This window comes from Gambusia affinis, linkage group LG14, assembly GCF_019740435.1.
Source record: "Gambusia affinis linkage group LG14, SWU_Gaff_1.0, whole genome shotgun sequence".
In the NCBI taxonomy this organism is placed as follows: Eukaryota; Metazoa; Chordata; class Actinopteri; order Cyprinodontiformes; family Poeciliidae; genus Gambusia; species Gambusia affinis.
Window position 1 is genome coordinate 18077332 of NC_057881.1, and position 14309 is coordinate 18091640.

The window sequence follows — 14309 nt, forward strand, 5'->3', positions numbered from 1 at the left end:
ACCGTGAGTGTATGTTAGTATAGCAGGTCTGTGTGCCATCGTAGATATTCAGGTATAAACAGCTGCTTAGCTTTGACTGGCTGTCCAGAGTGAGACTCAAATGGGCTAATTAACTGTGATGAACGTCAACCCGCGTGAGATTTTTTTTCTTCCCGTCGTCAATTCAGAACTTCCCCAATCTCCAACTTTATTCTGAATAGAAGTTTGTTAGTGTTTTTGGTTGTTGTTTTTTTTAAAAAAGAAAAGAAACCAATATCATTAGATACAAATCTGCTAAAAAAATAAAATAAAAAATAAGTCCTGCAAATGTAGCTGAAATATGAAATATTTTATAAAAATGTATCTGAGTGTAAAGTGTCGGGCTCTGTTACGCTCCAGTGTGCAGTTAAACGGGAAGCTCACCGAACCACATGACCTCTATTCATTCAACCCACACCAGGCCTTCATATGCCTGAACTGCAGATCCCATCATGCTGCGGATCGCTGCGTTAAAAGTCCCATCATCGGTCCTGTGTCCACTGAGAGCAATCCTTTCACAGAGCTGGAGAGGCGCCACTTGACCAGTTGCATTTGTTTCCATTTTTTGAACTTTTTAAAGCTGGTGGTGTGGTGAGGGGAACTGTAAGGTTTAAACATGCATGTATCAAAACCACAGCTTCGTTGTCTAAAGACATGCTGGTTAATATTCACTTTATGCACTGAGCTCATATTGTGTTGTAGCTGAAAAATCCCCACAGCTGCATTTTTGAATTTGACATTGTTTATAAACAATAAAACCCCCTCCAAAAAAATCAGCTTGCAAATTCAGGTTGTTGTTTTTTTCTATTCTTAAACATCATTTCAAGCAATAGGAATACTTTTTAGGAAAACTCCTGCTAAAAGCCAAATTCAGTCCCAACTTCCAGGCTCAAACCAAGAGCGAAAAAATAACAGCTTTTACAACGACAGCTTAGTGGTGGCCGTAAAACTTTATCAGTCCCCGCAGACACTGTGCTCAAATGTTATCCTTTTCAGCACACTCGAATGTCAAAATTTATGGGTGACATAAACATGTTTAAAACCTACTTAAAAAATTGTTTGGCTCTGTATTTCCTTATTTATGATTCTATTTTCATCCAGTTTTGTTATGTTCTGAGTCAGAGGCTTTAGCCTAAGAGGAACATCACTGTTGGAGACAAACTCCTAAAGTTGTGGTAAAAACAAACAAACAAACAAAAAAAAAAGATTCTATTGTTCGATTCATAACTAGTTTTTTGTTTAAAAATGAAATAGACCGCGAGTGTGATTTTTTTCCCTTTTTGCAACAAATGTAAAATTCCACTTACAGTGTTACAGTAATTAACTAAAGTCCCCCACCGATCAGAACAGCTTTTGCTCACTTTCCATTTCCTCTCTTGTCTCTTTGCAGACAGTAACTTCATCCTGGCCAATGCTCAGATGTCGAAGGGCTTTCCCATCGTCTACTGCTCTGATGGCTTCTGTGAACTCACAGGCTTTTCTCGGACAGAGGTCATGCAGAAGAGCTGTGCCTGTAAGTTCCTGTACGGGCCCGAGACCAGCGAAAGCATCATCCAGAGCATCGACGAGGCCTTGGAGGAGCGCAAGGAGTTTAAAAATGAAATCATGTTCTACACAAAGACAGGTACCATGTATTTTGTTTCATGTTTTTTTTTCTTCTTTTATTTCTTCAATTTTCATTTTGTCTCATGTTTACAGATACGATGCCTTGGAAAGGTGTTCACAGCCAGAGAACATTTTTATGGTTTGCGACGTTATAAGCACAAACTCTGACATTGCATTTTATTGGGCTCTCTTCTTCTGGATTTCTTTCAATGCTGGTTTCCTTCTAGCTATTTTTCCTTCTCTGGGTTTCTGAAATACATGGTTACAGGTTGTGTATAAATACTGAAAGGCACTGTACAGAACTGCTGCATTCCTCTGCCATTCATCAAGCAGGAGATTAAACCAAGGCCAGTAGACGAGCTTTGAGATTTATAAGAGATAATCCATATGATGGCTTTAATGTGTCTTTTTATGTTTCCATGAATGTGTTACTATGTCATTAGCTGAGGAAGCTTCATTTGGGCCGAGAAATTGATTAATGGGTGGATGAAATAATAAAGACAGAAATGGACATTAAATTTCTTTTATTGATCTGTGCCCATTTAGCAGCGATGAATCAATGTCGTAGGTTAGAAATGTCCCACTTATGGTCCAACTCCCAGAACATTAAAATTTTAAAAGCTGCCAACTCCTGCTTGCCTTCCTCGTCTCTATCCGTCACATTTAGCTCTTCCAGCTGTGGTGTCGTGCAGCCTTTCTGACAAGCCGGTGATTAAATTGAAAATATTGAGCATATCAAGTCTTTATTTGTTGGGATCTAATTTGGTACCGCATGGTCTGACATATTTATTTAAAGTTTTATTATTATTATTATTATTATTATTATTATTATTATTATTATTATTATTATTATTATTATTATTATTATTATTATTAATTTTTTTTTTTTTTTTTTTTTTAAAACTGGATTCTGATCTGTGTACCAGTGAAAATAATGACGAGGTGAAATGGGAACCATTATAAAAAGGAGTGAGGCTTTCATGAGTTTCTGTTCCAGAGTTTTGACATAAATTTGAAATCACTTCTTAGAAAATGCCCACCTCAGTTTTGCACCACGTGATGGGAGTCATTTTAAAAACATCTAGGATTTTCTATTTCCTCAGACAAACAAAAATCTGTATGCACATTGCATAACATACGTACACAGGGGTCTAATAATGTGCTTTAATTAACCATAATCACACTTTAAAAAAAAAAGAATTTTCTTTGAGTTCTCTTGACTACAAAGAATAAACAAATAACTAAATAAATCAGAGCACAATAATATAAGGAAAAAAAAAAAACACCAAAAATTGAAATAGGAGTATAAAATAAATAAAATAAGAAAATGTTAAATGATGTAGGAGTTTTAGACTCGGAAATGGCTGAGCTCCATTGACATGAAGTGGAGAAATGACTTACTGTACTGATGCTGAACAAAGCACAACATTAATGAAATGCAAAAACAACCAAAAAAAAAAAAAAAACACAGCAATTTCAGAGGAGTCAAAAACTCCCTGCAGTTAAAATATGGTAATTTACTGAACAATTTGCTAAACAGAGTAACAATGGAGAAGCAACATAATCAGAGAAAACAAAACAATAATAAACTTGTTAATCAAAAGGAAGTGCTTCAGTTATTAAATTTCAATAAATGTTAAAATAATTTAAAAAAATAACACATGTTAAAATAATTACACCTATTACAATTTTAGCTCCAATTTTGGTTCAATTTTACTATGGGGAAATGTGGTGTCAAGACTCCAATATATAATATCTAGGAAGTTGCCTAAAGTTGTTTTTGGTTTGATTTGGGATCTAAAGAATCAGAGACTCAAAGTCACATTCAGTGTTTTCAGAAAACACCATGCAACTAAATTACATTTTGTGGAATACTTTAAGCATTTTATGAATACTAGCCACTATAGAAATCCTTGATTACAAAAATAGACAATGAGCTAAAAACACACAAGTGATTTACATTGGTTTGTTTCAAGGCATGAGAAGTGAATATGAATATATGAATATGAGGACGCGAATAGGGAGCACAGACGAATGAAGGGTCGATCTGGAGCCCAACCAAACAATATGTTTCCAAGAAAACACAAAAAAATGTCACATTAAGTAGAGATTTTTTTTTTTATTGCTGTGTTTAATGTTGTTATTTTTGCACCTCAGGGGAAGTGCAGGTCCAAGACAGCTGCTGTAAAGTCTGTTAACGATGCCATGTGGTATCGGAAAATGGCTTATTCCATGCTGATTATACTAAATGCGTGGGTCTGATTTACTGTTTTTCTGTGCATTTACTTGATTACCTGTTAAATTAAATTTAGCCGGTAGCTCAGTGTTGTTTACAGACACAGACACACACAGATTAGCTATTGCCATCAGAGGAGATCTCCTTTCAGTTACTGATCTATCACTCTGGTTTTTATTTTTTATTTTTCTTGTATATTTCGCACAACCACATGGTTCTGCCGATTCATCTGTCTACCTCCCACTACTCTGGCTCTTATCCCTTGAACTGCTCTTTTGTTTCAGCATCCCCTTCTTTTTTCATCAACCGCAGCAGAGTCCCGAAAGCAAACGAGGCTGATTGAATCAGTTTGTCCTCCATCTGTCTGTCTGCAGGTCTAAGAAAAGGGAGCGCGGCGTGTTCGCAATCAGGGAAGCTCCTTCTCCTGCTGCGTGCTTGGTCGTGCCGCAACCCCTCACAGACACGCAGACTTTCCCGCTCACATCAACACACGCAAAGACCAAAATACTGTCATTATCGTCTTGCAAGGAGATTTTCATGAGTGGGAGTAATGAGCGGAGACTCCGTAGGAAATCCCTCTTGATCAGGAATTCATTTCAGCTTCCAGAATGAAAGAATTAATGCAGGATCCTATGGAAATGCAGAGCCCTATCTAAAAACATAGGGCCCTTAATGAAAGCCTTTGTGTTCTTTAAATCACAAAGATTTAAATCTTGTACTAGTGCTATTCCTTCATGAAAAGCATACCTCGAGAGTTGCTTTGATTCTTTCATGCTTGTTCAAGAAATCCTTGGCTCTCCCATGGCAACCATTCCAGGTTGCCTAAATGCTAGGTCTCACAAATTTACACAAAGCTCCTCCTTAGAGCTGCAGTCTCCAAGCTGTGCCTCTGCATCCCCGTCCCGTGCCTTCCCCACTCAGCTCCTCTAGACTAGCCAGCAGCAATTAGCAAACATCTAGTGGGACTGCAAGTCTTCTGAGCTTGTTACAGGAACTACTTCTGAGTCCAAGTTGTAAACGGCATCATGGAAAGGATTGTGGATTTTCTGTCTTGCTTGCTCGGGCTGAATATTAATTAAACTGAATGGCTATTAAATACTATTGAGTATGTCATTCAGATCATTTTAAAAATTTACTGGTAAAAATAGACTGACTGTCAAAGCAACAGTCAATAAAAAAAAAGCCTAGCGCACCCTGAGCAAGGACACTGAAGAAAAGAGACTAATAAACACTGAGTGACAAGGTGAGAGGGAAACGGCTGAGACTAACCTCAGAAAATACACCAAAATCCAGAGGAAAGCAAAATTAAATAAGAAACTGAATGCAAGGAATAAACTAGTGTAGACAGAGCCTGATGACTATAACGAGTAGCAGAATATGACAAGATCTTACAAACAATAATAAACAACACACTTGTAGTTGACTGTGACATGTAGAGAACAAGAAAACTCCACCATTTACTTTGTATGTTTTCTCTCTTTGGAAGACATAATTGTTTTAGCCCTGATTATATCATCTAAGTCAGCTTCCTGTGTGTATTTGGCCAAAATGAGTTTTTACCTAATAAAATATTCAGCACTAATCTTTCGAAGCTTCTACCGAAGCAACAAAAAATAAAAAAACAGCAATCGATTCAACAAGAATGGGACCTGGGAGATAGATTTATCTTCTGTTGTGTCTGGGGAACACTGGCTCGGGCTATTTAAAGGCTCAGCCTCTCTCTATCGACTTCCAGCTGTAGACAGACTCATTAGTACGTACAAGAATGTATAGAACTGTTGCTTTGTGCACACACACACACACCCACACACACACACACACACGCTGTAGATCAATTCAGAAAGTAACCAGAGATGGTGTTTATTAGTGTTAACGAGAATGTTCTTCCATTTCAGCCGCTCTGTTCTGGTGTCTCCTGGACATTGTGCCCATTAAGAATGAGAAGGGTGACGTGGTGCTGTTCCTGGCCTCATTTAAGGACATCACCGACACTAAAGCCAAAGCCATCCAAGAGGACAAGAAAGAAGGTAAACATAAACTTCAGTGCTGAAACCGTTCATTCTAGTTTTCCCATTTCCACACAAAATATGTAAATATGAATATGAATTTATATATACAGCAAATAGTGCGCAGTCATGGAATATTTTTTTTGAGAGAAACGCCTCACAGATAAGGACAACATGAACCAACCAATAAATAAAGCGATCATACAAAAAATATTTTTTCCATATATATTGTGTTCCAAATTATTATGCAAATTGAATTTAAGTGTCATAAAGACTAAATTTTTTGTTGCGCTGTTAAATTTATACATGGCATTGTGTGTCAGGTCTCTTTGAGTCGCTCTTATTAATTTCAGAGAGCTGGTTGATTGGTTTGTCTGGTGAGCTCAATTAAAGGAGATCTACTTAGGAAGGATGTTCCACATTATTAAGCAGGCCACAGGTTTCAATCAAAATGGGAAAGAGAAAGGATCTCTCTGCTGAGGAAAATCATCAGATTTTAGTGCTGTATGACAAGATATGAAAACATTAGATATTTAATAAAAACAGAAGCGTTGTCGTACTGTGAAGAGATCTGTGGCTGATTCAGAACAAAGTTGGGTTTGTTCAGATAAAGGGTTTCTGTTAGACAAATTCATCGGATTAAGAGAGCAGCTGTTAAAATGCCCTTACAAAGCAGCAAACAGTTATTTGAAGCTGCTGGTGCCATTTTTTTCTATTTTGATTGTCCTAATCTAACTGCTGGGCTCTAACAGCAAACAGTCAGGTTGGCTGAAGATTTTGGGTTTAGACAGTCTGAAGTCTTGTATCAAATCTTACAAAACCGCTGGGTGACACACTAGAGCAAACAAGTCAAAATTTTAAGACACATATCTGTAAAAAAAAAAAAAAAAAAAAAAAAAAAAAAGAAGGAAAGAAATTAGAACCCTACAATCAGCCTGTTGCAGTTTGTTGTAAACCAGACTTATTTTGTAAGGTTTAAAATATCCTATATTTGTTTGGGATTTCATGTTTTTCTCAGAGAGCTAAGATTTCCTATTGCACACCTCCAATGACAGAGATACTTGTGCAATCCTATTCTGATTGAATAGGCACATGCTTTTAAATCTAGAGTAGCAAGAGCCAGTTGTAGGTCCTGTGATGACCCTAGAACTTTGTCGTCTGCTCTCAGCGTGAACTTTATTGATGCTGGCAGTCATTTTTAATCCTCTCCACTTGCAAACTGCTTTCCTTAAACCGAAATGACAAAACTACGATTTCTTTGATACCAATTTAAATCCTATACTAGTTGCTGCAAGCTGGATGCTCAATATTCAGCACCACAAGTACATTTTCACAGAGAAATTGAATGGTCTCTTTTGCAGATTTGCATGTTTTTGCTTACATTGCTTGACTTCTTCCATATTGTTAAACTTGATACCAAATATCCATATGCCAGAATATGTTTAAAAAAAATGTGTGTTGGGGCATCCTACTTTTTCCACATGACTCACCTCACCATAATTTGCTTGAATTTTTTAAGCTTGTCCAGTGATGTAAGGCAGATATTATAATGATTAATGAACTTAAGCATCGCAGTCTGATGCCTGGCGTTCACAATTTCTTTTTCATCATTTAGGTTAATTGCCGTTTTACATCTTTCAACTTCGGACGGGGATTTCAGCTGATACATATTGCAAAATTGACATTAGAAGAGCATTTCCAACCAAGCTCAGGATACCTCACACGTGACCCACTTAGTTATTTCTCGGAGCATTAATCAGAAGAAAGAAGGAAACCTAATCTTTGCACTCAGCAGGTGTTTGTTGTACCAGCCTGTTTCGCTTCCTATCACACATTTTCACTGTTAGCTGCCTCCATCTCTGCTTTGTTTTTCCCCCCACTTCCTTGTTACTCCATCACCTCTATTTCTCATCTCTTCCAGCTGTTTTTACCAGAAACTGTCCATTCTCGCCTCAGCTTTCTACTCTTACATGTTTCCCCCACACAACACATTTACTCCTCTCCTCCACTCCCTCCCTACGTAAGGCAGTAGGAGTGTAGGGAAATTCATTAGATCTAAAAATAAGCACGTCTCAGTCTCCGTGCTCCTGTAGCCGCAGGTCCCCCAAGGCTGCACCATGTTATGGATGGGCCCCTGTCCGCTCGTCTTGTCTGGGGTCCACACAAAAGACATGGAGAGCACAGACTTTCCAAATGGAACGCTCGGAAGCGGTTTTCACTTTTGCTCTTTGGCGATGTTATTGTCTAAAACGCCAGTTTCTCAAACCAATCTGGCCTCAATCCCTTCCTGTTGGCTCACGTCAGTGAAGAAGCGGGCCTGGACCGAGCGGCAGTGATGTGATTTCTGTGATTACCCCACTACTCTGACCGAACTCATCACTCCTGCACAATCGGGCGATTTCCTACTGCAGTACAACTAAAAAGAAAGACAAACAGGGGCATGATTGCCAGCTCACACCCCTGTAATTACTTGCAGTAAAAACAACATAATATACATAAATACCTTTTTCCTAAAAGCAGAAAACTGAGTTAGCAGAGCATTATTGGCCAATGCTATGTGACTAAAATTTAATATACTTTTGGCTGTACCAAGGTGACGTCTCTAACACATTCTTTTTTTTGTAGGGATAAACAAACTACTTATTCTCCTTTTGAATATTCATGTTTTCCTATTTAGGACAGAATATTATGTGTTTTTCATCAAGCGTAATGACTGATTCAATCATCAAGAGTTAACCTTGGGGGGTAGATGTTGTAGATGGGTGTGTAGCACCAACATTGTGTGTGTGTGTGTGTGTGTGTGTGTGTGCGTGCGTGGGTGTGTGTGTGTTTACAGAGCGACGACGCGGCAGGGTGAAAACCGGCTCTTCATTCAGCTCAACTCGTCTGCGGGGCAGCACCGTGCTCTACCACATCTCTGGTCACCTCCACAGCAGGGAGAAGAGCAAGATTAAAATCAACAAGGTATCGTCACGTTGTGCAAACAACAGAGCGGAGTGGGAAATGGTCTTTCAAACAAGGGTGAGGGTCACCGTGTGGAGAAAGGGGAGCACTGATGGTGTTGTCGAAGCGGCGATGACAAAATCAAGGGCAGACAGGTGGGATGTCTGAATGTTAGCGCTTCCACAAACAGCAATTAAACAGTTTGGAGGCAAGGACTGTAATGCTAGCATGAGTGCTTCATTAAAAATAACAACAGAAAACTATTGCTTTTAAACTTTCCTGCCTTCCCCAAAACAGGATTGTGTGAATTAGTTAGCATGTTCATTAAACCACGGCACAGGTGATTGTGAAACCTGTTTTTAACATGTTGCTGTAATGTTTAAATGCATAAAAACTGAAGCGTTATCGTACTGTGGAGAGATTTGTGGCTGATTCAGAACAAAGATGGGTTTGTTCAGATTCGGGTTGTGAATAAGACTGTCATGACACCTTCATAAACATGACATAACACCTGTCATGAACATGAGTAAGTCTTCATGAATATTTATGGCTGTTTTCATGAAGTGTCATTTGGTAAATCATGACACGGGGCAGGGGGTTAGCACAACCCATGTTTGGAGGCCTTAGTCCTTGACGCGGACATCGCGGGTTCAACTCCCGGGCCCAACGACGTTTGCCGCATGTCTTTCCCCCTCTCCTCGCCCCCTTTCCTGTCTGCCTACTGTCACAAAAATACGAGCCACTAGTGCCACAAAAACTCTTCGGAGAAAAAAATGGAATTTTTTTTTTTTTTATCACAAAACTTTTAACACATAGGTGACATTATTCAAAAGGTCTTTGTTATGACAGCTTGACATTAACCAAGAAATCATGATCTGACATAAATTTGTTATAAAAGTATTACTGTTTAAACTTTACTGCGACAGACTGGCCACCTGTCCAGGGTGAACACCGCCTTTCGTCCGGAACGCTAGCTGAAGATAGGCACCAGCACCTCCCGACCCACTAGGGACAAAGATGTAAGAAAATGGATGGATGGATGATTAAACTTTAGCTTTAATAACATAAAGCTACATAATTTTTAAAGCTTAATCAGTAATACTTTTATAACAAAGTGTCATGATTTACCGAATGACACTTTATCACAACAGTCATAAATATTCATGAAGACGTACTCCTGTTCATGACAGGTTTTGTTATGTCATGTTTATGACGGTGTCATGACAGTCTTATTCACAACCCGTCAAATAAAGTGTTAACCATAAATATAATGGCAGACTCCAGTTATAGTACTGTGTGTGTTATCTCAGTTGTTGAAAAGTTGTGTCCCCATTCCTGTTGTGTTTTCTTATCACCTTTTTTATTTGAATCTTGATTATTTCTTATGTTGGCTTGCGTCTGTTTGTTTATCTTTCTGATTTCTGTGTCCTTGTTTCCCACACTCCCTGGGTTTTTCCTCAGTTCAACTTCAGCTCCTTCCTTCTGTCACAGCTGCACTCTGTTTCTAATCAACCGCCTGCTTCTTGTTCAGTAATCAACTCTCCAGGTTAAACATCTCTGTTAGTCAGTTCTCACTGTTACCTCTAGTATGGTGCAAGAACCTGGTGGGTTTTTCACCTGGACATAGATTTTTATACACTTTATTCTCATTCTGTTAACCTTCCTCTGGTGTTAGCTTTCTGCTGCCATCTGTAGTGTTAGCGGGTCATTTTGGACCCGTGTATTTAATCAGACATAAAATACCCTAAAAACAATCTTTTATCATCCAATGTTTTTCTTAACTCTTGTTTAGCTGGTTGGGCTCCCTTATCCATGAAAAGATTGGTTTTAATATTTTTTGTGCCCCCCTGGGCCTTTGTTTTAACAGCATACCCCTCGTTTTCAATGTCTAAAAAGTGGTCAAATGAACCTTAAGAGAAGAAGGCAACAAAATAATCAGTTGTTCTGTTACCTGAGTGTAACTGAGAGATATTAAAACACATTTCTTAAATGTTCAACAAAAAAAAGATTTTAATTTTAATATTATCAAATCGAGGACTACACGTTTTCCTTGGGTTTTTTTAGGGATGCCGCTTGCAGATTTGCCTGTGTAAATCTGTAGGTTCCACGCATAGCTTGTTTTAGCATCACAGGCTGCCCAGATTTTTATGCCATATTTGCCTGGCTTGCTGGGCATGTATTGCCGGAACAGGTATTTCCTCGGAATGAGAGAAAACGTTCATCCACTGTCACCTCTGGCCCTGGGTTGAACATCAGTGGAAGGAGCTGCACCAATCTCTCCCAAACATCCCTGATGGGAGCAAGCTGGTCAGATTTTGCTCTGGTGTCTCGATTGTCAAATCTGAGGACTCTTGAGACCATTTGAAAGGTCCGAAGAGACATTGTTGCCCGGAAAATATTTCTTCCCGTTGATGCATCCCAGAGACTCTCAGTTGCCTCATTGCTGGATCTGTAAACTCCAGCCAGGAGAACACCATTGTAGGTATCCAGGTACGTCTCATCAATGTCTTTCCACGTGTTGCCATGGACTTTTTTCCCCTCAAGCTTTGTCATAGCATTTATGACTTTTTTAGTGACAATGGCAAAAAAAAGATCAAAGCACGTCTTGATGTCACTTACTCTTGTCACAGCCACCCTCTTGACCCCAGGGGTCATTTTGATGATGTTTGCAGCAGCTGACCTTCCATGCACATCAGGAGGAACTGTGCTCCAACGGATGTTGCCACGTTTGGATTGGAATGATTCAATATAATCGAAAATTTTAACCGGGTCACAAATGACCCGAACACCACAAAAGTCATTTTTTTCACCAGAGCACTTTATAATTTAGTGAAAAAGAACATTTTGATTTTAATTTGTTTAAAAGGAAGTCCCTGACAAAGTCAAAAAGTTTCAACACAAAAAACAAATGTATGAAGTACTTTTATGCATGCTAAAAATCAAAACGGGTCCGTAGGGACCCTAACACCATAGGAAGGTTAAGTAAATAGTTTTTTTTTTTTCCACCACCTGCGTCCTCTGTGCATTTGGGTCCTTAGCTACACTGTTCTATGACCCAGTCCAATGACTAGCAATCCGACAATTTGCTAGTTGCAATGGTTTTACAACCTAGATCTAGCCTTTCCTCAAACCGGAGTGTAACATCCCTCTGAGGTTTGTAAATGCTATGGAGTTCACTAAGAAAAAAGAAAAACTGACAGCAGCAGTTTGAAAACCTGTGTTGTGCAGCATCGATGAGAAAACGCAAATAAAATATGGAGTCTTCCCAAAGACAAACTCAGTGTAGGGATCCCGTTGTCTTGGTCTTCCTGTCGAAAATTTACGCTATGACTTCTGACCCCTCACCACATCGGTCCGTTCACAAAATCAGCATAGAAGAGGAAAATACAACTTATCCTTTCCTTGAAGCGTTTTGCAAAGGAAACTATAAGGATCCTAAGCTGCAGAATCAAAGAGAAAGTTTGATGGGGCGTCAAGCGAACAAAGGGCCTATTGAGAAGCAACGAAACATTGATGACTTAGAGTGCAGCTTTTGAACAAATACTATGTACTAAGGCTGCATTAGCTCTATTAGAAAGCTGGACAGTGAAGGAAAGAATTTGAAATTACAACAGTCACAGCTTATTGGAAGTCTAGCAAGGCTATGTAAAACTTTCATAAGTATTATGTATCCAATGAGAATAAAACAGCTGATTTTACAATGAGAATCTGGAGTTGCTGTTCAGGGAGGTGCTCTGTTTTCATACACTCAAAATTTAGCCCAGAAATTCTGTGCCTACAAGTCTGTTTGATTATGTGGAGAGAGAAAAAACTACCTACAGGGGAAGTGTGAATCTCAAAAAATACACATACACAATAGTTACCATGTAAACAATGAATTCATTGAAAGTAAGGAAGGAGAGTTATAAGTTTGAGATGTTTGGATGGTAGAGATTCACTTTTGAATGGGCTACACTTCTTAATTTTCCCAATTAAAATTCTGTTTTGTTGTGTTTTTTGGCTGCAGACAATATATACTGTTTGTCACTTGTGCATACAGCTCAGAAACTTCCTTTAGGAACCTCAACGGTTATTTTATATTATTTTTTAATAGCCAATAGCCAGTGACAATTCAAATACTGACCTCGATGTGTGCTGTTGTAGTACCTCATTAAGAAGTATAGAACATTATTTCATGTTGTATTTTGTAGTTTTTTCACCAACTGAACACTAGGTAATTAAATATATATATATAAAACTTATTTTTTTCTTGTATTGTCCAGAATGTGTTTGGGGATCCACCTGCTCTACCGGAATACAAGGTTGCAGATGCCAAGAAGTCCAAATTCATATTGCTCCACTACAGCACATTTAAAGCAGGCTGGGACTGGCTGATTTTGCTTGCCACCTTCTACGTTGCCGTGACAGTGCCCTACAACGTGTGCTTCATCGGCGACGATGATGATCTGACCCGCAGCACCACTGTCAGCGACATCGGTGTGGAGATTCTCTTCATCATAGGTTAGTTCCAGATTACCAACCGCTTTACTTCTTGCATTGATGACCTAGGGTGCAGCTTTTAGGATAACCAAACTCTTTACTTTTTTGTGTTTTAACACCAGACATTATTTTTAATTTTCGCACCACTTTCGTCAGCAAGTCCGGCCAGGTAATCTTTGACGCTCGACAGATATGCATCCATTACCTGACGACGTGGTTCATCATCGACCTAGTGGCCGCACTGCCCTTTGACCTGCTTTATGCTGTCAAAGTCAGCGTGGTAAGTTCACAGCTAGATGCTATTTGACCCCTTCTTTAGATTCTCGGTTACAAATAGCGGCTTCAAGTAAATCTTTAGATGAAGAAAGTAGCTGAAACATGGAGCAAAGAATTATTTTTAAAAAAAGGAAAGTAAGTATAAACAAATAACTTTCAAGGTTACTTTGAAATAAATAAAGAAAAGAAAAGTCACGATTATTGCGTTGCCCAGTAACAGCAGGCTTTAACTGTACCGTCTCTGAGAAGAGTTACACAATTTCAAGAATCATCAGCTGTGCTGTTTCCAGTCCTGCCCCATAGTCTTTTGTTTTGATTTGGTATATTGATTCCACATCTTGCACGAGCGCTGGCCAAACAGCCCCACATCATTAAAACGTTTTTCTACCCTTTCTCAGTCAAACACACGGCCCCCTTAAGAGTAGCTGAGAGCAGGATGAAACACAGATCTGGAGCAATTAGGAAGAGTGTTGTGTCTTACCCCGGGGTGACAGATATTAGCCAGTCGAAACACGGTACTACAGGGGGCTTTTGATTGGTTGCCTTTAGAAGTTTCTACTGTTTGGTCCCTAATTTAGAAGAAACAAAACAATGCTTTGACTCTGCCATACACATACTGTAGAGTGAATCAAAATGTCCAACAATTGGCATGTACTGGAAGGATGCACTTAGGCATCCACTCATTTATAAATAGCTAGATTAATTATCATCATTATAATCAGAAGCATTATTAGTATTTATGGTGC

At 38.9% G+C, this 14309-nt stretch overlaps 1 protein-coding gene across 1 annotated transcript in view; it reads left to right on the forward strand.

Moving 5' to 3' along the window:
• The window catches only part of kcnh8 (potassium voltage-gated channel, subfamily H (eag-related), member 8), a 53621-nt gene that overhangs the window by 11863 nt on the left and 27449 nt on the right, over positions 1–14309 (forward strand). The window contains exons 2-6 of the mRNA XM_044137866.1: positions 1409–1642; positions 5755–5886; positions 8702–8829; positions 13071–13308; positions 13410–13567. Of these exons, the coding sequence (XP_043993801.1) occupies positions 1409–1642; positions 5755–5886; positions 8702–8829; positions 13071–13308; positions 13410–13567 (890 nt within the window). The remainder of the gene's footprint in view (positions 1–1408; positions 1643–5754; positions 5887–8701; positions 8830–13070; positions 13309–13409; positions 13568–14309) is intronic.